We start from the raw sequence: 27,586 nt of genomic DNA, 5'->3' as shown, positions 1-27,586 counted from the left end.
GCCTTAAGCGTAGATGCTCTTGATCCGGCCCCTCACCGACATAATCGATTGGATTGTTGCCCAGGTTAGTTGATCATCTCGATTTGCTAAAGTTTCAGCTCTCCTCTATGCGCAACTTGTGCTCTTGAGCACATGTCTCTCCGGAGTTGATGGCTGTGATTTTGTTGGGCATGAGGTTTTGCAGGGATCTTCACGTTGCTGGTGGCGCTCATGTTCAACTACGTCAACAAGGATGATAGAGGGATCCAAGGCGGAGTTGTGTGATTGAATCGATTCATTTTGTGATGTTGAATCAGGCAGCGACGACGGCAACGGGAGCGACATCCGAGCCGGCTTGATTCCGAGCCAGCTCGAATGCCGCTCCCGCCGCTACCAACTCTTTTTTTTTTAATTCTCTGGAAATGGTAATAGTGCCAGGTGGGCAACCAGCACTAGTAGTCTCCGACTATCAGTGCCACTTATGGAGTGCCGGTTCAAATACCGGCACTGATGAGGTATTTTGGTGTAGTGTAAGGTTTCTTGCCAAAATACATGTTATAATTTACATGCCAAATATATATTCATATTATGACATATTAACTTAAATACATGTACAATTAATTAAATACAAGAAAAATTAAATGAGGTAGCTCAAACACACTACTACTACACTTCTGCATGGTCCTTCCTTACGAAATACCATAATTGGACAAAATAGCTAGGAAAACTATTAGGCAAAATTGTACAAGAAATTGAAGGTTCCAACCAATTAGGTTACAATATTTCATATTTATTATTAAAGTAGCATGGCATCACATATTTATTATTAAACATGATATTACATGAAAGTGATAGTATTTCATAAGCACAAACATCTTTCATTATGTTTAAAGCATCAAAAGAACATCAAGTTCTCTAGAATTCTCAAGTTTTAAAGCATCATCATGGACAGTGCTATTGTGCCGAGTGAGAGAGAGCACATAATCTGAACAAAAGGATGCAAAATAAGTACTGACAACACCTAAAGGCTAAATCAGTTGCAATATCCCGAATAAAAAATAGCAAGCACTCTCCCAACCACAACAACACTTATACCATGGATCTAATTAACAAGTAGCCCACTGGAGTGTGAACAACAGATGTTCCTCCATGTACAAGAACAGATCAGGGAGTAGCATCAACACAACCTCCAGGGGTTACCAGATTTAACAAACAACTGGAAATATGACAGGTCCAAACTATTGTACTTAGACAATATGCCCAATCTCAGAGATTATATCCATCCTCGAGCATCACTACACATGTAACCTTACTGCTAAGAATAGAGAAAGGGAGAGAGAGGAGTGAAACCGAAATGTAAGTAAAATTGCTATGCACTCAAATGAGTAAATAATCGAGGCTAGGCACGGCAAGGGACTAATGTAAGTGAAAATGCTCTCTGAAGGTATATAACAATTGGCCCCAAGACTGTCGTAATCCTGCTCCCTAATTGTCCTATCAAATACATCTTTGATTGGGCAAATTTTCTAAGTTCAGCAAGTAATTAGAACCTGGGTAGAATTCTCAAGTTTTAAAGCATCATCATGGATAGTGCTACTGTGCCGTGTGACAGAGAGCATAAAATATGAACAAAAGGATGCAAAACAAGTACTGACAGTAGATAAAGGCTAAGTCAGCTGCAATATCCCAAATAAAAAATGGCAAGCACTCTCTCAACCACAGCAGCACTTATACCTTGGATAAAATTAACAAGTAGCCCACTAGGGTTCCAACAACAGATGTTCCTCGGTGTACAAGAACAAATCAGGGAGTACCATCAACACAACCTCCAGGGGCTAACAGATTTAACAAATAACTAAAAATATGACAGGTCCAAAAATGCACAATCTCAGCACCACTTGTTTTGCATAAAAAATGCCCAATCTTAGAAATTCTATTCATCATCGAGCTGCAATATCCCGAATAAAAAAATGTCCAATCTCAGAAATTCTATTCATCATTGAGCATCACTGCACATCACTACAATCATCTACCAACCGAAGGGGGAGGAGATGGACGGGGAGGAGCGGGTGGTGAACCTCAACAGAGATGGGGGCAGGCCAGGATCGACGAAGGCGACGACGACAGGGCGGTGGCCTCAGTGACGATGGTGACGGGGATGGGGCGACAGCCTCGAGGACGAAGGCGACGGGGACGGGGACAGGGCAGCATCCTTGAGGACGATGACGTGGAGGTAGGTGGTGACAGGGACGACGGTGTCGGGGAGGGGGACAGGGACGGCAGGGAGACGGGTACGGGGTCGGAGGCCTCGGGGACGGTGTGGAGAAGGCATCGGCGGTGTTGGGAGAAGAGCGCAGAGGAGGTGGATGAATGGAGCAAACGAGTATGCAGCTAAGTGCGTGCTATATATAGATAAGGCATCAGTGCCGGTTCTGAGTAGTAACCGGCATTGATACAAGTATCACTGCCGGGTCTAGGTACAAACCGGCACTGATATATGTATTAGTGCCAGTTACCACTTAGAACCGGCACTGACAATAAATAAATACAGAAAACAATCATTGTTCTCTTGTTAAATTCGACTGAAAACTTGAAAAATTCATTGAAAAATGATTAGAGTTCAAAAAAATATAAAACAAATTTGTTGTGTTTGTATTATTATTGCCTACATGATAAAAATACTTGTCTACATGAAATGTGCACTAAATTATCGAGGACATGTATGGATGATGTAAGAATATGCTTTAATTTGTATCAAGGGCATGTATGGAGTAATAATATGTTTTGATTTATATTTAGGGACTGTATTAACTAAGAAACTTTTTTTATTAACTATATGCATTGCCTTATGTAACAAAAATATCTAATATAAAGTTTATCCTAAATGTATACAAATTTCAGCAAATACATCAAAGCTACTTTCATTAAACGATTAATGCTATGTTATAGTCGCGACATATGTAGGTAGCTTCCTCAGTGTCATGAATGAGAGATAGTTCAACATTCTCTCCAAAAGTAAACAGGTCATCGAATTTATCGTAGTTTTCTTCGTCGACAACATTCTGAACACCGACAATATTTCTTTTTCCTTGAAAAATCACGTGGCGCTCCTCCTTATTAGCTGGGTCTGGATCCTTTACATAGAAAACTTGTGCAACATCCTTGGCAAGCACGAATGGTTCTTCTCTGTATCTAATGAGTTTGAGGTCCATGGTAGTCATATCGTACTTGTCGACCTTGGCTCCCCTGGGAGTCTAACCCATTGGCACCGAAACAGAGAGACCATCAACTCACCCTATTCAAACTTCCAAATCTCATCTATGAATCTATATTAGGTCTCCCTATTACCGGTGCGATCATAGGCATCAATACGGATACCGCTATTTTGGTTAGTGCTCTTGTTGTCTTGTGCTCTCGTATAAAATGTATAGCTATTAATCTCGTATGCTTGGAATATGCGAATCGTAGTAGATGGACCATTAGCCAGCAGTTCCAATAGATCATCATCGGTATCCTTACCCATCATGTGTTTACGTAGCCAATTACCGAAATTATTTATGTGCTCTCTTGGGATCCAATCCTCTGACTTCGTTGGATTTGTGGAGCGTAGCATGCTTACGTGCATATTGACATACGGGTCCACTACAAGTGATTGTTGCAGAACTGCGAAATATACTTGAGTGAATAAAGCACAATCTTTGATATGGATTGAAGTATGACCTATCGTCCTTTTCCGCTTTAGCATCCTCTCATAGCGAGTTATAGGCATACCAATTGCATTCTGTTTCATGTAGTCAATGCAAAATTCAATGACCTCCTCCGTACTCCACTCTTGGGCAATGCAACCTTCCGAATGACCTCGGTTACGAATATATTTCTTTAGAACCCCCATGAACCTTTCGAAAGGATACATGTGATGCAGAAACACGGGGCTAAGGCTTTTTATCTCACCCACAATGTGAATAATTAGATGGGGCATTATATAAAAAATGTTGGGGTAGTATTGACCATGTCTTCCTGGATCTTTGTCAGTTTGTTCGGATCAATGGCCTTTTGTGAAATTGCGTTGAAGAACAAACACAACTTTATGATTGGATCTTGGTTCTTATCCAGCAGAATACATCTAAATGCAACCAGAAGCATCTGCGTCATCATCACGTGATAATCATGAGACTTCATGCTAACTAAGTTCTTATCTTTCATGTTTACTAAGCTTTTGATGTTGGAGGAGAAACCAATCGAAACTTTAACATCATGTAAGCAACCACACAGGTTGATCTTCTATTCCTTGCTCGTAGTGTAGCAAGCTGTGGGAAGTTTCTTTCTGCCATTGTCTAATTATATGTAATATAGGTCCTTCCTGAGGTTCATTTCTTCCAAGTTTAGTCATGCATTTAGTGTATCTTTTATTTTGCCAGATATGTCTAGTAAGATGTCATCTTAAATAACTGTTCTCCAGTGCGAATCTTCGGAGCTTGACGAGGCTCCACTATCCTGTCAAAAGCACTTTTAATCTTACAGTATGGTTGATCTAGACGAAGTTCTCCAAACACTAAACACATCCATTGTACCCTTTTATAATCTATCCTGATAGGTTACCAAGGGTAGGTCAATATGAGATCATTATGAACAACATTACGCATAGAGTGAAATTCTTATGTCTGTACTCATTCCATACTTGTACACCATCTTTCCACAGTACAATAATATCTGCAACCTGTGGTTTGAGGTACACATCGATATCGTTGTTTGGTTGATTTGGCCCACTAATCAACATAGGCATAATAAGGTACTTTTGCTTCATACATATCCAAGGTAGAAGGTTGTAGATACATAGAGTCACAGGCTAAGTGCTATGAGTACTTCTGATGTTGCCGAAAGGATTTATCCCATCCATACTCAACCCGAACCTTATATTCCTCACTTCATCTCTGAATTCCTTGTATTTTGTATCAAATCTCCTCCATTGCATGCCATCAACAAGGTGTCTAAGCATTTCACCTTTCTTGCGCTGTTCGGTATGCCATCGCATCAACTCAGCATTCGCTTTGTTAGCAAACAATCGCTTCAAACTGGGGATTATAAGAAAATACCAAACCACCTTAACGGGGGGGGGGGGGTCTTTTCTTCTTTCTCTTCACCCCCACACCATCACTCTCAGTATCATCAATGTTGCGCTTGTACCATGGTGCATTGAAACGCGACACGCTTCCAAGTCTGCATCATCGCCTCAAAATAACATACAGTTGTTTCCACATGCATGTATTTTCTCTACTTCCAATTACAAAGGGCAAACAACATGTTTGGTATGGTACGTGTTTTTGGGCAACACGTTCCCCTTTGGAAATAATTCACTCAAGAATTCTAATAATTCATTGAGCCCTTATCAGCCCAGCCATTACTAGCCTTCATTTGTATCAGTGTCAGCACCACATGCAACTTATTGTGCTCATCTTTACAGCTCGGGTAAACTGGTGTTTTAGAGTCATCTACCACGTGCTGAAACTTTTAATGTTATCTTTCACTAGTGAAATCCCCCTCCCCATCACGCAATATTTGTTCTATGTTGTCTTCATTGTTGCCAACAAAAGTATCACCTCCATCGTCTCGACAAAAGTATCTTTGAATGCCAATATATCGAACTCTTCGTTAGCCGTCATATTGTTGCCTCCGTCTTCTTTGACTGTTGGTTGCCCTTCATGCACAACATCTTTAAGTTCACCGTGCTCAGTCCAACAGGTATAGCAGCTTTGAAACCCTTGCGAATTAAGTGTGTATAAATCTGCTTTATGTTTGAAAATTGCTTATCATTCTTGCAATCAACACACGGACATCATATATAGTGATCGGCATGTTTTCTTTTTGGCTTCTTATACACCATGGTAGCCCTAAAAAAGCCTCAACAACGTTAAAGAACTCTGGCCCTTGATCATTGTACATCCACGACCGATCTATCTACAAATCATTATAATTAAACCCATACAACTTATAATCATTAAATATTTTAAAATCTAGAATAAATTCATTGAATTACCTAGCATCTTGATTGATCCCTATATGAGGGTCCATCTCCTTTCGATACTTGGGCTGGGTCGGGGGACCCATCTTCCAAAGGTTGTCGTCCGATTGTGACTCGTGGGTGGACGTGCCATCCCTACAACATAATGTTACATTAATTGTGTTAAATTCACTATGTTGATTAATGAATAGAGGAAATCTATTGTATTAGTATTTAAATTCAAGACTTTAGATATATACGCAATCCACATACTAGAAAATTGGAGCTAGATTTTAGGGGTATTTACAGATACCTCCTTGGATTTTTATTTTATGCAAGGATGCCACTCAAATAACAATTCTAGTGGTATTTTTGCAATTTTTAATGGCAAATTTGCAATAATGGTTCAAGTAGTGGCAAATTTGCAATTGTCACTAGATTTTAATGTAAGCACCCACATCTATTTACATGTAACTTTAATCTACTCCTTAAATCATCTACAATAACAAAATTGTGATCTTTCTCTAAATTATAGCTCAATTGGAGCTCTTAGCTCCTTCCAAAATCCAACACCAAGAAACAACCATCTAAATTCAAACCTAGAGCAATCTAGCAACTAAATCTAATTAAGAATGAAATATAGATTATCTCTATACATCTAACAATGACAAAATTATAAACTTTTCCTAAATTAGATCTCAATTTGATCTCAAGATTTATCACTATGGAACAAGCACCAACCATCAATCCTAGAGCAATCTACCAAGTAAATGTATCTAAAAATGAAGATCATCTTACTAACTTAGAGCATCTTGACTCCTCTAAATTTTGAATGCTCCAACCGCAACGATGACAAAAATGGCGACCAACGCTATTTTGCGTGGGCTCGCGGTGGCTCTGTTCTGATTAGGCTTAGAGGAGAAGGTGGGAACCAACACTGATAGTCATTTTCAGTGCCGGTTCTTAGAGGCTCAATCATTATCCACGTACGAGAGATTAAGAACCAGCACTGATACATTTTCGGTCGTAGTTACTGTTCAACCGATACTGATGAGACGGCACTTATGACTAGCTCTATAGTAGTGTTTGTGCGTGGGTGCGGGACGGGGTGTTTAGCATCTACTCCCCACTAATTCTACTGGTAAAACCAAAATAATCATCATTTCCCCCTCTAAAAATAACATTAATTCCATCAATTCTCGCAAGGATTACAGCACGAAATCGTTTTATCCTCCCATGCAATCTTCCTTAGATAGCCTTATAAGCAGCTCAAGTATGTGTGGATTTTATTCTTACAGGATGTAACCGCAGACAAGGGAAGAAAAAAGATTTTGTGGCTTGGAAATCTAGAAGATCAATTCTGTGGCGCTGGGCTTTTCGGCCCATATAAGTTTTGGCCCAGGTTACTCTCCAAATTAAAGCACCATTTTAGCTTGTGATTAATCAAGTCTGTCAAGCAGGCAAGCACTTCGTGCAAAGGTTCCGGCCGTACCAAACATCAGGAACTCGTCATGATAACTCCAACTCCAAGCGGATTCAGGATCAGACCACGGGCAACCAATTATTAATAGCCAGTGGCTCATTCTAGAAGAGGAATCAACCATGCATGCCAATATGCCATGGTCCATGGATAAGCTAGCCTTGAACCTATCGACAAAGTAGGTGCAATGCTAAGGTCCTAGGATGACAAAAAAAACTTCGAATTAGCTTTTCGTAAGCATGCGTGCTTAGAGATAATCTATGATATGTTTCAGGCATGACTTCAGCAGCTAGATTTTGACACTCCTCTCTTGTCTAGCTACTTTCATCAGTCATCACCTCTTTTTAGCTAGCTAGACACTATGTATCTTCTCCGGCACTTAAACTAACGCAGAATTAAGCATCAATCGTACATAGTTAGGCTCTTTAACATGTGACCTCGTGCTCTGCAGCTAGTTTAATTTCTTCGCTGTTGCTTCAAAGCATAGGCTTGCAGAGGTAGACCACATCGAAAAGTTAGCTGCATGCATTATTTGCATTATCTCTTTGTCTATGATGGTTTGAAAGAGCTAGCTAAAATCATATAAACAAATGGGTGTCTCTAAGGAGAAAATGTTTTAGTAGGGCACTTCCGTACAGACCGTTCTACGAAGCCGCTATGCAATGTGCGCCGCGCCATTGTCGTCATCCGGTGTCTTTGCGGCCATTAGAATACCAATTGTTTCGGTGATGACGTTTTGCCATTGCATTGGTCCACCGACGTCGCATGCACCATGGCTAAGTGTGACCAAACATGCATATATGCTTCAACGTTGAACAATGGATTCTTAACTGTGGTTAGTTTGTCCTGAAGCTTTTGACTTTTGGACCTTGGTTTGCGGTGCAGTGACAGATATGAGCAAGGAAGGATGTTGTGATGTGGTAGAACTGATGATACTACACATACGGAGCTGTATAACTAAGCTACAAGTCGGTATTGCAGTGCCAGTATTAATAACTAGGTCTGTACGTACTAAGTTACTTCTCTCGTTTTCATCTCTACAATAGCAACATCAAACTCTTATGTGATTGTATCTTCTTGCTACGACGATAAGAATTAATAAAGCTCATTTTTCAATAAACAATGGTATCATCAAGAAGCAGCTAGGTATATTCCCAAAGACTTAATCTAAAACCGAAAAACAAAGGGCGATGAATGAGGTTTTTTCAACAAGCCGTACAAGGAGCTCTAGGATCCTACCCCTTGGACTAATCCACTACTTCTCTTCTCACCAAACTGGTCCAATAAGGATTCAAATAGCACATACAAAAGATAGCAACATAGCATAGTATTAGTACTATACGTACAAGAAACGTGGTCATCATTCATTGATCTCCACATGATGGTATGCAGTACACCCCTAATCTACAATCTTTTACATGGAAAATGAAAACGAACAACTCATAAATCCCATATGGGAATTTCTGATTTGTTCCCTGCAAGAACAAGAATAACCCTTCAGTCTGTCCGTCTGCCTGTCGTGAATCTCTACAGGAAGTTCAAACCTCTGTAGATCTCTACAGGAGTTTCAATAATCTGTAAAACTCCGCAGCCGATCTGTTTGTCCAACGAAGTTTTAGTTGTATCAATTCACATCTGGATCGTGCACTAACACAATGGAGGCCTGGCTTGCTACTGCATCTCGAGGTGGTTGTTCAGTAGCGGCAGCTGCTGGTTCAGAAACGGATGGCTCAGCAGGCTGCTGTACTGAAAGCTACTGGTGTCTACAAGCTGCTGGTTGCAGTAGCTGCTTGTGCTGCCAATATTGCCATTCCGTGAATCACTTGGCAGTTGCAATTTTTTCACGAAATTGCTGCCATCATCGAAGGAGCCAGCACCATCCATCGGCATTATTACGTTGTTCCTTTTCATGCCGTTATAGTTGATACTACAATATGAAGATGCATCTACTTGTGGTGTCATACTGATGTGTCTATTATTCACGTTGTGGTTATAGTTAAGCTCTTGGTATGCGGGTATTCCTGTAGGATAGATTAGTGGGCTTTGCTGTGGTTCAGCCTCAGCTGGGGCATCAGATGAGCCGTCGAGGAGCAGCTGCGAGAGCGCCGAGTAATCGATGGTGTTGAGAAGATCGGTGAGCGAACATGACTTGCTCATGTTCATGGTCGCCGGGTGGAGCTGATCGTCAGCAGCAGCTTCAGATTTTGGCGAGGATGCAACAGCAGAATTCATGCTGTTGTTTAGGGAGTAGTCTTCCTCCATGGTTGAGCCCTCCTGCTCCTGATCAGAGAACTGAAAGTTGTTGCTCTTCTTGTAGATTCTGCACAGCACCCAGTCATCCAACTGAAACAAACAAAAACATGTTAAGAATTCAGGGAAATTGCATAGGTCAGCTGGTGCAGGTTACTGCAAAAGATCATATTAGGAAACCCATCAAGCTCACCCTCATGGAGGATCTCCTGCGCTTTGTGGTCTTGTTAGCTCCTGTGAGGAGGTACTCGTGCATGATCCAATCCGTTTTGACACCCTTGGGAGGCTTACCCTCGTAGAACACAAGGGCCTTCCTGACTCCAATGCTCTCACTCGTCGGAGTCAACAGAATGGCCTTATCAGTGCCGGTGGCCTTCCAGTAGCCCGATCCAGCGGCACGGTTCGGCCGGGCACCATTCGGGTACTTGCGCTCCCTCGGGCTAAAGAAGTACCACTCATTCTCTCCAAACAGGGCTTTGGCTAAAAGAAATAAATTAATGGAGAAAAAAAACTGTTACGGCAAATTCAATGAATAGAATACTGTAAAAATTCGAATTAAGGGTGTTATTGATAATATATGAATCAGGGCTGTTAAGTTGCTGCAAGCTAGTTAATTACCAGGAAGATCCCATGGGTTGCACTGGTAGATGTTGACCTCGGCGATGATACGCGCAGGGCATGGTATGGAGGCAGCCTGGTTCATGAGGTAGTGAACGATGAGCTCCTCATCTGTGGGGTGGAATCGGAAACCAGCTGGAAGAGAAGGCACTAGTCTACTGGTGCTGGCCATGGCGAATGCAATTTGGAGTGAGCTAGCTAGCTAGGTTAGGTAGCGTAGCTGGAAGAAGATAGCTACTGCAAGCCTCCTAAGGGAAGCATGAATTTTTTGAGGTGCAGGGACTTGGCCTTGGATTTATAGATGCCATTCATGCCTTGTCTTGTAGAGAGGGGTGCAGTATGTATGGTCCAGTATGGATTAGTATGACGTACAAGGGCACAATAGTCAATTGCCACTTGTCAGGAGCAATGAACAAGCTTAAGGTCTGTTTGATTTTGTTTTAACTTCAAGATATTTTGGAGCTATTCATCATAGCTTAAAAAAATTTGGAGTTAGAGCTACAGATAGTTAGAGTGTCTTTCATCGAAACATTATGTTCTTATTTTAGATTGAAAATAGATATTTAAATTAATTTATTTTATGCACGTAGTTACAATGACTAATTTAGGAGCTAATTGAGTACTTACAATGACTAATTTGCCCTTGGGCGCGTAGTTATCGGCGTGGCTCCACGTATGGCACCCGTGTGCTTGGGGTAGAACGAAAGCAAAATAATGGTTTGATAAGATGGAGATGACGTGGACGACCACGTGTCGAGCTGCCCTGCCCGTCAATGATATGTGCGATGGTCGTTTGGCAGCTCAGCTCGTGGCTTCTGACTGGCCCTTTGTTTTTGTGAGGTTGATCCATGAGTTTTCTCCTTGATTATTATTACGGTAAAGTCAAAGAGATGGCCTTACACCTCTATCATATTTGTGGCTTCTTCAAGGAGTTTACGGTAGAGAAGGATTAGTAAAATAAACGTGTTTGACTTTATCATCTAAAACTGTTTATGATTTTTCTAATATGTGGATAAAGCTTTTTGGTTGAGCCTAGACCTCCTAGCGAAAATATAAAAGTTACTTCACATGTTTATACCTCAACGAGAATTCTAATTTTGTACGAACAAGATTGACGACTATAGAGGTGAATAGACACCTCAATAAATTTCTTACGAAATCGATGACCTTCTTCTATTTAAATCACCCAATGCACCTCAAAACTCAAGCAAAAATAAAAATTGAGAGAAGTTTTAATAGAAGAAAATTGAGGTAACACAACTCTACGGATGATATATGAAACATAGGTTCTATTTAAAATTAATTCATGTGTCTTAATACTTGAAAGATCATAACTACCAAAGAAATAAAAAAAGATGAACACCGAGCAACAAAAATCTCTAAATTATTATCTAGAAGCAAGAAAATTCAAGACTACATTACATAAGTGTGTGTATATGTATTTTATGCCTCTAGCAATAAAAAAATGAACTCATAATGTGTTGAAATTTCAGTCAAAAACAAAAACGAAAATCAAAACCAGAAAGAAAAAACTTGCACACAAGGCAAGATAACTAAGAGAGAGAAACTAGAAGGATGAGAATTCAAGCATATGAAATAAATAAACTTCATTACTCAAAGAGATCAAACCTATTTTAGACGGATTACACAGATTTATCAATCAAAACTCTCACATATTATATAGGCTAAGCACTCATTCTCCTCTCCACTAAAATCCTAGCATAATGCTCTCAGATGGGTGCTATAAGGGGCTCAAGTTTTTTTTCCAAAATACCCCTCTCTTGTTCTACCTACCATCGAGGGTATTTTAGTCTATTTTTTTATTCATTCATCGAACGACCACGATGCCTTTATGACTTAGCTTTGTCTCGACGCAAGCTTCGCGATGGTGTCACACTCGTATAGCCCTCCCACAGTTTTAAGGGCAAACCGTGAAATCCTAGCACGCTTCTCAAAGCGTGACTAGCCATCACTTGCATCCACTTAAAGTAAGAGCTCTGATGATTACGTGTGTCCTCCGTCTTATGATATTGAACACTGGCAAGTCTTTTCTGCTCCCGATCCCTTGTGTCACCTTATCACTTGCATCGGCATCCCCTTCATTTGACTTCATCAATGCGACATCTTCATCCTCTGTTTCATGATTTGTTTGAGCTTCATGTGTACAGTTAGGATCATAATTGACTCCATCCAGCACCAAGCACCCGCTTAGCCTCGATCACCCACCGTCGACTGCCAAGTTGTATCTGTCACCTGCACACCTTGAAACAAGCAAACACATTTCTTCACACTCCAAAACATCTTCAGGTTAGTACAAAATCAAAAACTTCAACTCAGAGCACATCTTGCAGAAAACGTGAACACCAGCTGTTCTGGTGTGTTCTACTCCTGAACACCGGACCATCCGGTGAGTGTAACACTATCTATTCCAGAAAAACTTTGCTCTCAAGAAAAGTTCCGATGAAAGCTTACAGTGGTCTCATGTCCATCATCGGAACGGTGTGTGTCAATCCACTGAATCACTTTCTGCAATAATCCAACGAAAAATTGAAATCCGGTGCATTGATCACCAATTTCGCTTGAAAAATTACTCTCTACAATAAATAGTCTGATAAGTATACACTACCCACATTGAAACTTCTGGTAAACATCGAAACTTCTGATGTATGTAATTTTTCTACATACATAAAAGAATTCGCTAATTCCAAACACCGTCAACTCAAGTTAGACAAGAACAAGAATAAACATATATAACACACATGATTACTAAGTTCAAGATACATCAACTATTGTTAATAATTTATCACATACAAATTAAGACATTTTTTTACTTGGTTTCTCAAATTAGAGTATTTGTAGTTCACATGTTTATATTTCGGGCTGACGGCCCAAGTGACGAAACGTGGGAAAGGGACGTGAATGCGTGCGTGCCGTGCATGGACAAGTCTCGATCACTGATGAGCTATCTATATCTGCAGCGACACCTGCGCCCGTCCTTACTAACTTGGTACATTGGTTGCCTGGGTGCATGCGACGAGATAAGAATCAATTATATGTTTGGTCCCTCATCGATTGATGGATTATGGTACGTACGTTAACCCTTTCCTACGACAGAGACATGCATGCAGTGATGCAGAGATCACACACTCATACGTGGCATGGAGTATACCATGAGGATATATTAGAACACGTACACATGTACGACAGTGTGCATGCCCAATGATATCCTGCACCCTGCGGTGTGCTGTCCACGTACGAAGAATATCCAACGTGCCGACATCATCCGATCATATCCATCCCGGCCTTGGAGACCATGCATGATGCATCCATGCAGGGATATGATCGACCTGCTCCTTAATTTTACAGTATCTTTTATGAATCTTTCTTTCTTTCTTTTTGAAAGCACTAGTACTATACGAATAGTAGCTCACACTACACAATTTAGGTATAAATGTCGGCTCATTAGTGTCGCTTTGGTCAAAACTGATAATGATAATGTATCACTGCCAGTTAATAGCAAAATCAGACATCCGCTCATCCATTGAGTCAAAAACCGACACCGATAAGTAGTATCAGTACCGGTTAGTATTAAACGAGCACCGATACTACTTATAGACCCGAATTTTTGATTAATTATAGTTTTGGCTCGTGCCTGACGTCCAACGCAGCTCGCTCTCTTGATCTTATCTGATCACGAGCAACCTTCTCTCATCAGTTCCTCCTTCCCACCTCCACCTCTCTCCTCAGCACTCTCTCCTCCCCCCACCCCTCCCCCATCGACCCTTGCCACTCCACCCCTCGCGAGATCCACGATGGGTTTTGGCTCTGCTTCGCCTCTCGTTCCGTCTCCCGGCCGCATTGCGAAGCTTTGAGGGGCCGCGTGCATGCGAGCGAGGGGCAGGGCGCCAGGTCGATAAGGCCAGAGCCTGGCTCAAGAAGTATGAGGTAATTAATCACTAATTAAAATCCAGACATAAACCAAAGATGCATGCATCCTTTAACGTCTTCGTCCCCCAATCCGACAACGCCATTTCCGACTTGTCGGGCACCGATGTATGTGTATGCAGAGGAAGTTGGAGGAGAAGCAGGCCAAGGCGATGGAGAAGGTGCAGAACGAGGTGGCCAAGGTGCGGCACAATACGGAAGAGAAGCGCGCGTCGGTGGAGGCCAAGTGGGGCACCAAGGTGGCATGCGTGCTGGAGCTCGCCAACTTCATGAGGGCCGTCGGGAGGGTGTCCTCCACCAAGCGTTCCTTCTTCTGAACCCTCCTGCTTGCTCGATTTCAACGGATTGTGTTCTTATCTTTGAGATGTGCTCTTGTGTATGGATGAGAGATGAGTATATGAGATGTGTTCTTGTGTTTGATATATGTTCTCGTATATGGATGAGAGATGAGTCTCGATTTGATTGTGTTCTTGTGTTTGAGATAAGTCGATTTGATGGAGGGGCGGGCGGTGCGGTCAGAGCTGGTGCGGTGGCAGAGAGCAGCGGCGGTATCGGCAGTCGAGCCAGCTCATTTTATTTTATTTTTGCTCCCGATCCACCTATCACTATTGGTTCGTGATTCAAACCGGTAGTGATGGTGAGTCACTGTGACGGTTTCAAAACTAGCATTGATAGTATCCGACTATCAGTGCCGAGTAAAGATTGCCGGTTGAAAAACCAACTGTGAAGTCATTTTTCAACCGGCACTGATATGTTATTCTGTAGTAGTGTCACTACTCCACACTTGCACATCAGTGTGTACAATTAATCCATATATATGCTACAGTACGTAATGGCACGTCAGTAGCTAGACTGTTGTTCAAACACTGAAACACGTACTTTCTTTGAGGCTCAAGTCAATAGTATTGCTGTTGGTACGTAGGCACAGCAGTTTATAGAGGAATGTTCGTCTTGATTCACCGATCAATGGTCTTAAGTTAGCATGCAGCCGCAATGCTACCGGCCGGCCTTGCAGTTCAGTCAATAGCTCAACTGCAATTCTATGTATCCTTCGGCTGCGCCCCTGAGGGAAAGGGCAAGGGCAGGGGAAGGGGCAGGGGGTGATTAGGTCACAAATCAACTAGATCCAGCAGCTAAAAGGTATAACTGATGGTTGGTGCGGTTTCTAGTAGCTAGGAGGAGATCCTCACCTTTGTCGAAGTCCGGAAGGATGCTGTATCCGCCGCCCGTGCACCCATGTTGTTCAGGATGTGGCTTCTCTGCTCATTCCTTTCCCAAAAATATATCTTTCTCTCTGTTGTAAGGGTGAGGTCGAGTCGCAAGTCTACTAAATCCAACAGCTGGAGGGTGCAGCTGATGGTTGGTGCGTTTCTGGTGGCCGGGACAAGGTGCTCATCTTCGTCATCATCTGGACGAAGGTAGGATCCACCGCACGTGCACCCTTGTCACCAAAGAGTTGGAAAGCCACTTCAAATCTAGCATGATGGTGTCCCACGCTCTGGGGTCTAGGCAGCTTGTTTTCCACTACGTCCTACCCATGAGTGCTACGGCAGATCATCGAGTTTTGGCGATATCGCCATTTTGTAGCGATTTGCTTTCAGGATTATACAAATTTGTCTAGGAACTGCTTTTTAGAGGTACGGAATTGCTTCAATTTTGCCTAGCTAATGCATCAAATTGCTTTTTCAATTTTATTTGTAGCTATCCAAATTTTGCTTTCAAAGTCGTAAAATTTGTGTGCAATTGTTCTGTTGATTTGGTTTTTTCCAATCCTAACTCTAAGCTGGCCTTTGTTTCTTAGCCGGAATAATTGATTTGCTTTACACATAATTGTATTTTTGCTTACTGATTTGTTTGATTTGCTTATGTTTTTTGACAAAATTTCCTATTACATGGATGTATGGAGTGGAGAATCTATGGAGTTTATCGAGGCTTTCTTTTGCTTCTTCCTGCACGAATTGTGACTGGGGGCACTGTTAGTGATGCTGTGGTTAATAATATTCACGTGATATTTTTGCTTCTTCCTGCACGAATTGTGACTGGGGGCACTGTTAGTGATGCTGTGGTTAATAATATTCACGTGATATTTTTGCTTCTTCCTGCACGAATTGTGACTGAGGTTAGTGATGCATGGAGTGATGTTTGAGACCATGATGTAATGCATGTTTTTTTTTATGATGACGATATGATGTTTCATTTCTTAGATTCTTTTAGTTGGGTAGGTATACCAATTAATTATATTATATAGGCAAATTAACGGTAGTATACAACCAGATTAATTATATCTCATAGGTACATATATAATATTGTGATTTCTCATATGCATGGAGCGATTTACTTCCACGTGTTCTATTTTTGCTTTTTGAATTCTTACTAACTTGCTTACAATCTTTTTAAAATATGCTTATTTAGTTATATAACTAGTGTGAAAATGTTAAGAACATACAGAGTTTTATCAGATTTTTTGCTTTGTTTTTTCCATGCGTTGAAGTATGATCACAGAAATCGAGTACTGAAAATTTATGCATTAGCAACCTGGAAATGGTAAGAGGGTAAGCATTCGGACCAAATTTGACCAAAAATGGCTGTGCATGCCAAATGCTTATAGTAATATATATTAGATAACATACGAGCGTGCCACTCATGGCTGCCACACATGAGCGTGCAGGCAGCCATCGGATCTGTCGTCGCCCTAGAGGTAGGGTGCGGCCATTGAATTAGTGAGCTCGCGTTGCCGCACAAATTTGACCCTGCTGCGTACATGCCTGCTGCACTTCAACCATTTCCGCGGCTCAATCATATCAATCAGCCCAAACCAAACGAAGACTCTCTGCACCTTGCCTTTCTTCAGTTCGGACTGTACTTGAACATGCCCAACCAAATTGCACATACGCAACCATTACATTTGTAGCACTGCTGTAATTTTCTATTGAGTTGAGCGGCACAGCTACCTAGCTAGCCATCGATGGCATAACTATATTACCGTGTTGCATAGTCGCATTGACAAGTGCACTTTCTAGTTTGTACACATCAATTACAACCGATGAGATCACCCTAGCTATTAGGCTTTCTTGCTGGTAATGTATATGCGTGTGCATATAGTCAACTCTCCAACTTTCTTTGGGGAAAGTCGGATACCTTTTTGTCATTGGCAGACGCACCATATCCTAATAGTGCTAATTGCAGTTATTCCCTGCGTTACATACTTCATGTTGGATTCATAGTTAATTCTGTTATAACTAAAATATATACTATTTTTACAAATATATATTTTTTATAAGTAAAATATATACTACTTTCTGATATATATATACTACTTTTTAATATATATATATATATATATATATATATATATGTTATTTTTTTAAGATATATATACTCCTCTCTAAACCTTTGTTAGAGGAGGAGTTATTCCCTGTGGTTACATACTCGCAATCATACATGCTGCCTATCTTAATTGTTAATTAAATAAAAAAATTAATGTGCTTGTGCACCTATAGTATGTTTATCAGCTAGTACATGGGAACCTAGGTTTTACATGTTGCTGGTCCATAAACCCTTGCACCTACACGGGTTAGAAATATTTTTAGAAAAAGATATGGATAATAGAACTTTGTGAAATGCCTATTATTTAAGATCTAGAGGTAACTGAAGTGTGCATATTTACCATGTTTTCTTACTATATTCATCTACCGAATCATAGTCTTGCACAAAGTTATTTTCTTGTTTTTCTCGTGTTCACAATATTCGTTATATGTGTGTGTCCATCAATGGTATATTATTTCCTTTATATTTTTTTTGTTTTTGAACTCCACAGTATAATTGAGAGAGACCTAAATTAATGTTTAGGTGAAAAGCATATGGAACCGTTGCAAGGCATCAGCACTTTGGGTCAATTTTGTTATAATGGTAGATGTGCATAATTTAAAATAGGTATTTGGGTTCTTATGGTTAGTTTTTTTTTATAATGACAGAGGTGGGTAATTTAGAAACAGATATTGGGGGTACTTTGGGCTAATTTTTCATAACAAAAGAGGCAGGTGTTGACACTGCCTATGCGCACGAGTCAATGAAGCAATTCCCTTAGAGTATTTAAAGATTCATCGAACTTCGAGAATAAGTGGATCAAAGATTTAGCTAAAGAAAATATATACTAACTAAACAAAGGTTGATTGTAAAGTGAATGGATCCCAGAAAACATGGAGGATGGTTGTAGGGTTGTAAATAGATAGATAAAGCAAACTTCCCTAGGATTTAGGTTCACAAGCATGCAAAGATTAGATTAAAGTGTCTACGATCAATGCTCAATGGTTAAGCTGTAGATGAAGAGACTCGCCTCACCCAGGGTGTCACGTAGGAAGGATATGCCAAAATCATCTACAAACGCACTATAACGGTGTTGTCGGTATATAAGCCTAAACACCATATTTACACTTATCTACTAGAGTGTCATCTTGTAAGAATGAATTTAGGATACAAGTAATGAAGTTCACATTGCATAGATTGAACAACTTAATTAAACACAATTATCGTTACAGAGTTACATACAAGATCCCTAACATCCTGAGGAAGAGCAGAGAGATTACCCATAGTTGATCGAGAGTACATGGTTTAAGATGAAGTAGATCCTCTCTGACGGCTACGTGTTGAACAAGGCAAGTAACTGACTGCCAATGCCGTGTAACCGGGGGGGGGGGGGGTGCCGTGCGGCACTCTCCTGTACTGCATGGACCCGCTTCAGGTTTCACCAAAAATGGTGCCCTCAAGATTTCTTACCATAATGTGGTTTTTTTCCTCTAGAAAACTAGAACATCTAGCCATTAGACGAGATCTCCTTTATGTAGGGGTTCAGATATCTCTTTTTTTAGCGCATCTCATTTGAGGATTAACGTGAAGACTTAAAAGGTGCTCCCAATTAGTAGTAGTAAGATACCTTGAACCATAGTTATATTACATCCCAAACCATAGTCATTATTGGCAATTGTTTTAGAAGGTCAATGAGTGTAAATAATTCAAACAAAATTCTCTCCCAAACCAGTCTCTTTGAACCATAGTTATATTACCTCATGCAAAACTAGCTAGAGAGAAAGACAAAGAGATGATAGACGACAAAAGCTGCCATTTGTGTATAGATTATGTGTGGAGAAAGAGAATGTATCGTGTGGAAAAACATGGAAACGAACAGCCGAACAAAGCAACGGCATAGTGTGTATAGCATCAGCTGGTCGGCGCATGATTCACATGTCAGTCCAAATTATTCCAGGCAGCCATGCGAATCCATGCCAGAGTGAGTGGCTGCCTCGTCTTTCCAGTTTTCAGTAGTATGCACAGTGTAAATTTGGATGATTGATTGAGTGATTGACAGGTTGCACATAGCTTACTGTCTATGTGCAGTCTTCCACAGCTGCGGGACTGCAGAGTGAGAGCGAGAGCTAGCTACGGACGACCGGTCGGGTGATGTGGTCACATGGCCGGCCGGAGTCCATTACTATTTGATTATTATTCAGCTTGCGGCGATGGGTAAGTATGCAAACCTAGTTGGTCGGTTCTGGATTATGCAATAGAAAAATAGCACGCCTTTAACGCGCCGTGTGGCCTGTCATCGATACGTCTTTGGATTATGCAGTACACTCACTCACTCAACTGCAAGTCTAAAGGGAGTGGCACAAAAGTCTCCTCCATCTTTGACGTCAAAGACAAGCAAACCACTGTCAAGAGTTGCATCATCTAAGCTTTGCCTTCCTGCCATGAGAAACCGCGATGGGAGCATAATTTGGAACTCACCCGCAACGACTCTATGAAATTTGAGTAGGATTGCTTCCACTTATACTAAAAAGTGCTAGACTTACAGGAAGTTCATACGTGGAGAGGAATCTATCGAGGTAGTTCACAGACAAGGCAGCAGTCAACAGTGCGAAATTGTAATGCTCAATGACCTATCCAGCAAAAAAAAAATACAGATTCAATGAGCTATCAAAACAATATACACTGAGGATGATACCGATGAACCGCGAAGAACTCCATAAAGGAGATACCTTTATGCGAATCCCGCACGTCATACATCTCAACATCTCACTAATGACTCCAAAACAGGATTCCATGAGGCAAGAGGCATCACCTTCCAAATCCAATCGATGGCGTCCCTCCTAGTGCTGCATTGTAGTCATCCAACTGCAAGGGGAAGTCCATCAAGAACCCCTCGATGGCGACCCCGGCGGCGATGGCGGTGTCATGTGGCGGCGTAGCGGCGGCCCAAGAACATTCCTCCCCCCCCCCCCCCCCCTCCTCGTCAAGGCCGATAATAGTTGCATTGTCCTCCGCGCACAGCATCATGGAGGCGATGCAATCATAGCTCGGCACCATGTTTCCTTCCCCCCTACTTCCTATAAATGCTACGGTAGAAATGTACGACTGGATGATCATTTCAAGAAATCTCTCAACGTAGTACACATTTGTTAACAATAATCTGTAATGTAAAAGGTAGAATGTCAAATCATCAAGTATTGCAATGTTCTGCTCCATCATGGCGTGAGTTACTAGATATAGTCCTGACGGAGATAGCATGCAAGGTAGCTTGGGCTTTGGCACATAACATAGGTCTACATTTCAGGTCTCTTATTTTGGAAATTACTTTTGGGTCATCTGTATCTGAAATCAAGCAATTGAAAGGTAAAGCTATATTGACAATGTTTCTACACGAACATGTACAAAATTACCTTTTCTGTCTCCAATAAATCAATAACAAATCTCTATCTAATGTTTAAAAAAAACTGCTTGACAGCTTCCTGCGCTGAGCATGATTACTAATGTAACACATGCTCACACACAGTTTGTATCTAAATCCAGTGAGATAGCTATGCATGGATGTGTGCTAGTTCTTCAATCATGGCAATGCAGATATTAATCCAATCATACACTGGTGTTTTTCAACTTTTCATACAAGTGTATCAAAAGTTTGGATGTTTAAGCATTATTTAAAAATCAGAAAATGGATACATGTCTTTGAAAATCGAGATCAGCTATCAGCAGTAAACATGAACTTGTGTTTTTTAGAGCCCTCAGTGCTCATAAATGACAGTTCAGAGGGGAAGGTGACAATATCAATCAGTACTGAAGAAGGAACTGACACATCTAATTTGGATCTCAGTCAGGGGGAGGTTGACCAACACAAGCAAGGTCAAGCTGAAACTGTGCCCTCTGGGAGGGGGGGGGGGGGAGCTTGCTGCAGGAAGAGCAGAAGATGCCTACTGACAGGGAGAAGACACAACTTAAAACTCGAGAAGTCATCAAGGTCAGGCAAAGTGAGAGGATATAGGGCCAGTCTCAAAACAACTTGGGGGTGGAACAGAAAGCTTCTCTGTTAGCTCAGAAGAAAAACTTGGAAGGTACTTCTTTAACTGATTCTAATTCTTTTGCTGCATTTAATAACTTCGAATTGATGACTAGATCTAGGAAAATGGGTGTTGATGTTTCTGTAAATGATATGAATAAGTTTGATGTAATTAAGGAGCTTGAGGAGGCAAGACAAAATCTGCAGGTTACGAATGCGAGGGAGGTTCAAGAAAGTGTGGTGAATGAACAAATTGAACAAAACACTCTCCCCTTTGAGGAGAAGTTAGCTCTAAACTTAGTCTCTGATGACTCAGACAATAAAGGTTTCCAACCTGTCTCATCATGCAAGAAAAAGAAAAAGCAAAGAAACTTAAGTAAACAAAAAGTGGCTAAAAGTTCCAGACAAGTGAAAAGCCAACCTTGTGATGGTGAAATCACCTCTGAAGGAGAGACATCCACGATTTGTTCTGGGTGGAATCTCAGGAAAAGGCCTACTAATAGAACAAAGTATAAAAAATGATAGGTGTCTTTTGGAATTGTAGAGGGGTCTCCAAGAAAGGAATGAGGACTTTCCTGAGGGACTTGATTCAAGATCAGCAAGCCGATTTCATAGGGTTGCAAGAAACCATGAGAAAAAGCTTTGGTAATAAATTTTTTAGAAAAATTGACAGTAAAAAGTCTTATGCTTGGCACTGGCTGCCCTCCTCTGGCAAGTCAGGTGGGATATTATGTGGAGTTAACATGGATATTTTTGATGTGGACTCTTTCTCATCTGGAAAATTCCACATCCTTGCTAATGTAACGGACAAAACAACTAACAAGAAATGGAAGATGGCATCGGTTTATGGCCCTGCTCAGGAAGAGGATAAAGATCAGTTCCTCCTTGAACTATCTAGCATATGTCAGACTCAAAATATTCCCCTGTTGATTGGAGGGGACTTCAACATCTTGAGATTCAGCAATGAAAAGAACAAAAGGTTCCAAGAGAACAGAGTCTCTAACATGTTTAATGCCATTATCAACTCTTATGAACTAAGAGAATTATTTCTGTCTGGTGGCAGATTTACATGGACTAATAATAGATCAAATCCAACTTTAGAAAAACTTGATAGGGTCCTCATGAGTAAAGATTGGGAGCAAATGTTCCCCTTAACAACCCTGAAAAAAATTCCTAGATATACTTCTGATCATAACCCTCTTGTTTTAAACACTGGGGCTGAATCTACCAGGAACCCTAAAACTTTTTGCTTTGAGTTGTCTTGGCTTTCACATCCTGACTTCAAAGTAAAAATTGATGAGATCTGGAGTAAACCAGTGAAAGCTAGGTCTAACCTGGATATCTGGTCCATTAAGGAAAAAAGGGTGAAAAAATTTCTAAAAGGTTGGGGAGATAACATCAAGGGGGAGACTAGAAGGAAGAAAAAGGAGCTCAGTGGTGAGCTCCTGATCCTTGAAAACCTTGAGGAAGAGGACATGCTAAATGAGGTCCAACTGAGAAGGAAAAGTGAGATTCAACTTGAACTAATGCATATTCTAGAAGACGAAGAGATTTATTGGAATAAGAGAGCCACCTCCAATTGGCTCCTAAAAGGGGACAACAATACTGAGTTCTTTCACAGAGTAGCAAATGGCAAAAAAAGGAAAAACACCATCTTCTGCCTCCAGCAGGATGATAGGATCATTGAAGGGGATGCCAACTTACTCCTGCATGCTACTGATTACTATAAAAATCTTTTTGGCCCTGGAGAGAAACCCATTTTCCAACTTGATGCTAGCTGTTGGAGGGATGACGAGAAAATTTCTTTCAATGAAAACATTGAGTTAACTATGCCTTTTACAGCAGATGAGGTGAAAAGTGCAGTATGTTCAATGAAAAAAAACACAGCACCTGGGCCAGATCATTTACCTATTGAGTTCTACCAATGCTGTTGGGAGACCATTGGCCCTGATCTTTTGAGTTTATTTAAAGATTTCTATGAACATGATTTGGATATAGGGAGACTGAACTATGGAACTATCACCCTACTTCCCAAGTTAAAAGAAGCAAATAAGATACAGCAGTACAGGCCTATATGCCTTCTTAACGTCAGTTACAAAATATTCACAAAAGTGCTAACTTTGAGGCTTGAAAAACATATGCATAAATTGATTGATAGGTGTCAGAACGCTTTCATCAAGGATAGAAATATAATGGATGGAATAATGTGCCTCCACGAAATAATACATGACACTAGAGTTAAAAAAAAGAAGGGCCTGGTTTTGAAACTCGACTTTGAAAAAACGTATGACAAGATCAGTTGGGATTTCCTGTGTAATTGCTTGGAGCAAAGGGGCTTCAGTCAGAAGTGGTGTAATTGGATGAGGGCTGTGGTAACTGGAGGCACCCTAAGTGTGCAGGTCAATGGGAAGACTGGTCCTTACTTCCAAAGTAAAAAAGGGGTAAGACAAGGGGACCCTCTGTCGCCCTTCCTTTTCAATATTGCTGCTGCCACGCTTGCAAAAATGGTTGAGATGGCTAAACAAAATGATCTAATCGAGGGATTGATCCCTGAGTATATAGAAAATGGGGTTGCTATCCTGCAATATGCAGATGACACTATAATGCTTCTTAAGGATTGTGAAGAGAGAGCTGTAAATTTGAAACTGCTCATTTATAACTATGAAGCCATTTCTGGCCTTAAAATAAATTTCCAAAAAAGTGAAGCCCTCATGATAGGGCATGAGGAAGGGAAAAAACAGGTTTATGCTGAGATGTTCAATTGTGCCCCTGGAGATTGGCCAATCAAGTACTTGGGAGTGCCTGTTGCTAGCAATAGGCTCCTGGTTGCTCATTGGTTACCTCTGGATGAAAAATTATTGAAAAGGTTAGATGGTTGGCAGGGCAGCTCTCTGTCCCTTGGTGGCAGATCCACTCTGATAAACTCTAGCTTGAGCAACATGCCCATCTACCACATGTCAATGTACCTACTCCCCAAAACCATCCATGACAAAATGGATAGAACCAGGAAAAAATTCTTTTGGCAAAGAGGTAAAGCTACAAAAAAATATCATCTAATCAAATGGGATAAGGTGTGTAGACCAAAAAGAAAAGGGGGTCTGGGTATTCAGAATCTCAGGAAGCTTAATCTAAGCTTGCTTTGCAAATGGTGGTGGAGATTGGAAAGTGAAAAGGGTATGTGGCAGCAGATTGTTGAAGAAAAATATGTCAGAGGCACATGTGTTTCCCAACTAAAGTCAAGGACTAACTGCTCCCCTGTGTGGAAGGACTTGCTAAAGGTGAAAAATCAATATCTAGCTGGCAGGAAAATGAGAATTGGAAATGGGGAAAAAAACTGACTTTTGGAGGGATGCCTGGTGTGGTCAAGTGACTTTCAGAGACAAGTTCAAAGACCTCATTGAAATTTGCAATGACCAAAATCTGACAGTAGCTGAGGCTGCGGCCAAGCAATAGAACCTATCTTATAAGAGATGGATGAATGAAGATCTTCAAAACCAGCTGAGGAAGATGAGAGATGTACTTATGACTGTTGTGCTGTCTCCTGAGCAAGACAAGCCGGTTTGGCAATGGGGAAAGAATGGGAATTTTACTGTCAAGACAATGTACAAACACTTGTGCAGAACCCAAGATGGCCTGCCTCACAAGATTATCTGGAAGGCTAAAATTCCTTTAAAAATCAAAATCTTCATGTGGCTGGTGAAACAAAATGCAATTCTTACTAAAGATACCCTTAAAAGAAGAAATTGGAAAGGAGACACCAATTGTGTTTTCTGTTGTGAGGCTGAGACTATTGAACATCTGTTCTTCACTTGCTCGATGGCTAAATATGTGTGGAGCCTGATTGGGCTGGTTATTGGTGCCGATTGTAGGCCTGAAAGTATGGAACAATACTTTGTTTGGGTGCAACATTTCCTCCCTACTGGGGGCGCTTGCTATATGGCGGGTTTAGCTGCTGTTATATGGGCTATTTGGACAATGAGAAATAGGGTAGTTTTTGACAAAAAGCAGGTTAGATCTCCTACTGAGATTGTGTGTTCTACTTGCTCTTTTCTTCGGTATTGGGCAGGTCTCCTCCACGGTCAGCACAGAGACTCCCTGGAAGCTGGAGCTCAGACGCTGCAAGAAACAGCTCTCCTCTTCCATCCCAAGAAACAAGCTGAAGGCACAATGATGCTCGCCAAAGGCCAAGGAGCTGATGGTGTTCCAAGCTGAAGCAATCATCGATGGAGTGCGGTTGCAGTTTTCAGTGCTGTTGGCACTCGGTCCGGAGATGGTTTTTGTATCTGAAACTTGGCGTGGTAGATACCGGTCTAATAGGTTAGGAGTCATTATGCTTGGATTGTGGTTTCTGGTCTTAGACATGCGGTCTATTTTGGCTAATCGGCAGCCCTCGGTGCTGCTCCTCAGGCGTCAGATGTATAGATCCTGCTGTTTGCGCACACTTTTGTTGTAAATATTGCGAACTGATTGATGGGGATGGTTGTAATTTCGTTGTATTTGTGTAATGAAATCAGGGGTAAGCCCGTTCTGGAAAAAAATGAACTTGTGTTTTTTAGTTGAGCACTCAAGTAAACATGAAATCAATTATCAGTAGTTGAGTGCAAATTTTGGCACTCAATTCATAAACATGAAATTTTCATTCAACAACAAATGGTAAAATTCCACTTTATGCCTGGCATGACCAATAACAGGTAACCATTTCACCTCAACCAACAATTATAATTCACGTTTTAAAAAAGTATTTAACGTATTAGCAGAAGAAAAATGTATGTTTGCTCACCTGAAATGCTTTTACCATAAGTCATCTTGTTCTAGAAGCCTAATTTCAATTTCATAGCTATATAAGCAAGGGAAATTCCTGGGAATGAAATGATGTTATGCATACCACGTCACGTTGAAAACACATGTCCTATCTGCACTAAAAGTGCTTGAGGTTTGTTTGAAATAGTTTCTGAATTATTGCTGGTCCCTTTCTTGAATAATTGTCTTATTGCCTATGCGGCTTATTTTTTAATCAGAGAAGGAGGACCTGACACTTGTACGCTTAAAATTAGAAACTTTCAAGCTGCAGTGGATCTCTCTCTAGTAGTTTGCAAGAGGCAATCTTTACTGTCAGTGTATGCTGTCAGTGTTTAATTGGGTCTTAAATCTGTGCTTGCAAAAGATAACCTAATATAAACGAAATGCAATGGAGTGCTGCCAAGCATTAAAAAGCCTAAATGCTACAATAGAATGCATCAAACTTTATTTACCAGTCTTATATTTTGTGACCTCTCAATCTTTTACCACGCTGAGAGTTATCCTTCTTTACTTTAGACATGGAAGTAATGTATGTAAAGTCACCCTATGGATCCTACAGGCTTCTAATTTACAGGGAAAAAAAGCAAGAAGCTCGAGCAAGAACATGAGCACACACCGAGGAGAGAGGGGATTTAAATGTCATAGCTGCTGCACATTCGCCTCCCTGACCCGCTCGATGCCGACATGCATTGTTTTAATGGCGTTCTAGGCATCCTTCGCAGAGGATCACAACTAGTGCCAGCCGGTCATCACGGTAATCTCCCCCCGCCGGACTCAGTTGCTTCCCAGAGTCGCTGGGCCTGCAAATTGACACGCATGACAAGTGCCCAATCTGTGTAATTGGTTCGTGTGAGGGTAGGGTAGATGACGGAGCCGCTCGCCTCCTTCATGACGAGTTGAATGACCAGCTCACAACCTCCATCGTTGCGGTGTCACAGAGGGTGTGTTGGGGCGACGACGATCCTCGGCGAGCGTAGTGCGAAGGCATCCGCGAGTGGGTGCCAGTTGGGACGGATGGCATCTCCCAGGGATTCTACAGGCTCTGAGACCAATTGTTGGAACACTCGCAGCTATCCGATTTCTCTCTCTCTCGCTGCGCTCTACAAGTCTGACAAAAACCAGGCGAGTTTCGGACGTGCTACAGTACTCTGACGAACTGAAGAACACAAACAGAAAACACGAGGGG

General features: G+C 41.2%; 2 protein-coding genes across 2 annotated transcripts; one reads left to right on the top strand and one right to left on the bottom strand.

Annotated features, from left to right (window-relative positions):
• Window positions 1-8,800: 8,800 nt before the first annotated feature.
• LOC133899909 (NAC transcription factor 29-like) lies at window positions 8,801-10,629 on the bottom strand. Its single transcript, XM_062340941.1, has 3 exons — window positions 10,326-10,629; window positions 9,901-10,187; window positions 8,801-9,800 (listed from the first exon to the last, which is right to left on the bottom strand). Exons 1-3 carry the CDS (start codon window positions 10,495-10,497, stop codon window positions 9,129-9,131), a joined length of 1,131 nt encoding a protein of 376 aa, XP_062196925.1. The 5' UTR covers window positions 10,498-10,629; the 3' UTR covers window positions 8,801-9,128.
• Window positions 10,630-13,400: 2,771 nt separating this feature from the next.
• LOC133900309 (remorin 4.1-like) lies at window positions 13,401-14,587 on the top strand. Its single transcript, XM_062341397.1, has 3 exons — window positions 13,401-13,410; window positions 14,041-14,270; window positions 14,393-14,587. The coding sequence occupies exons 1-3, from the start codon at window positions 13,401-13,403 to the stop codon at window positions 14,585-14,587; spliced, it is 435 nt and encodes a 144-aa protein (XP_062197381.1).
• The last annotated feature ends 12,999 nt before the right edge of the window (window positions 14,588-27,586 follow it).

The sequence above is a fragment of the Phragmites australis genome, chromosome 19 (assembly GCF_958298935.1).
Source record: "Phragmites australis chromosome 19, lpPhrAust1.1, whole genome shotgun sequence".
In the NCBI taxonomy this organism is placed as follows: Eukaryota; Viridiplantae; Streptophyta; class Magnoliopsida; order Poales; family Poaceae; genus Phragmites; species Phragmites australis.
This window is presented reverse-complemented; position numbering and strand designations above follow the sequence as displayed.

Bases quoted from the DNA above. Each gene is read 5' to 3' on its own strand.
- LOC133899909 (XM_062340941.1), bottom strand. From the start codon at position 10,497: ATGGCCAGCACCAGTAGACTAGTGCCTTCTCTTCCAGCTGGTTTCCGA. The intron at 10,188-10,325 runs GTAATTAACTAG...TATTTCTTTTAG, and splicing joins CAACCCATGGGATCTTCCTG to CCAAAGCCCTGTTTGGAGAG. The intron at 9,801-9,900 runs GTGAGCTTGATG...TGTTTGTTTCAG, and splicing joins GCAGGAGATCCTCCATGAGG to TTGGATGACTGGGTGCTGTG.
- LOC133900309 (XM_062341397.1), top strand. The intron at 14,271-14,392 runs GTAATTAATCAC...ATGTGTATGCAG, and splicing joins CCTGGCTCAAGAAGTATGAG to AGGAAGTTGGAGGAGAAGCA.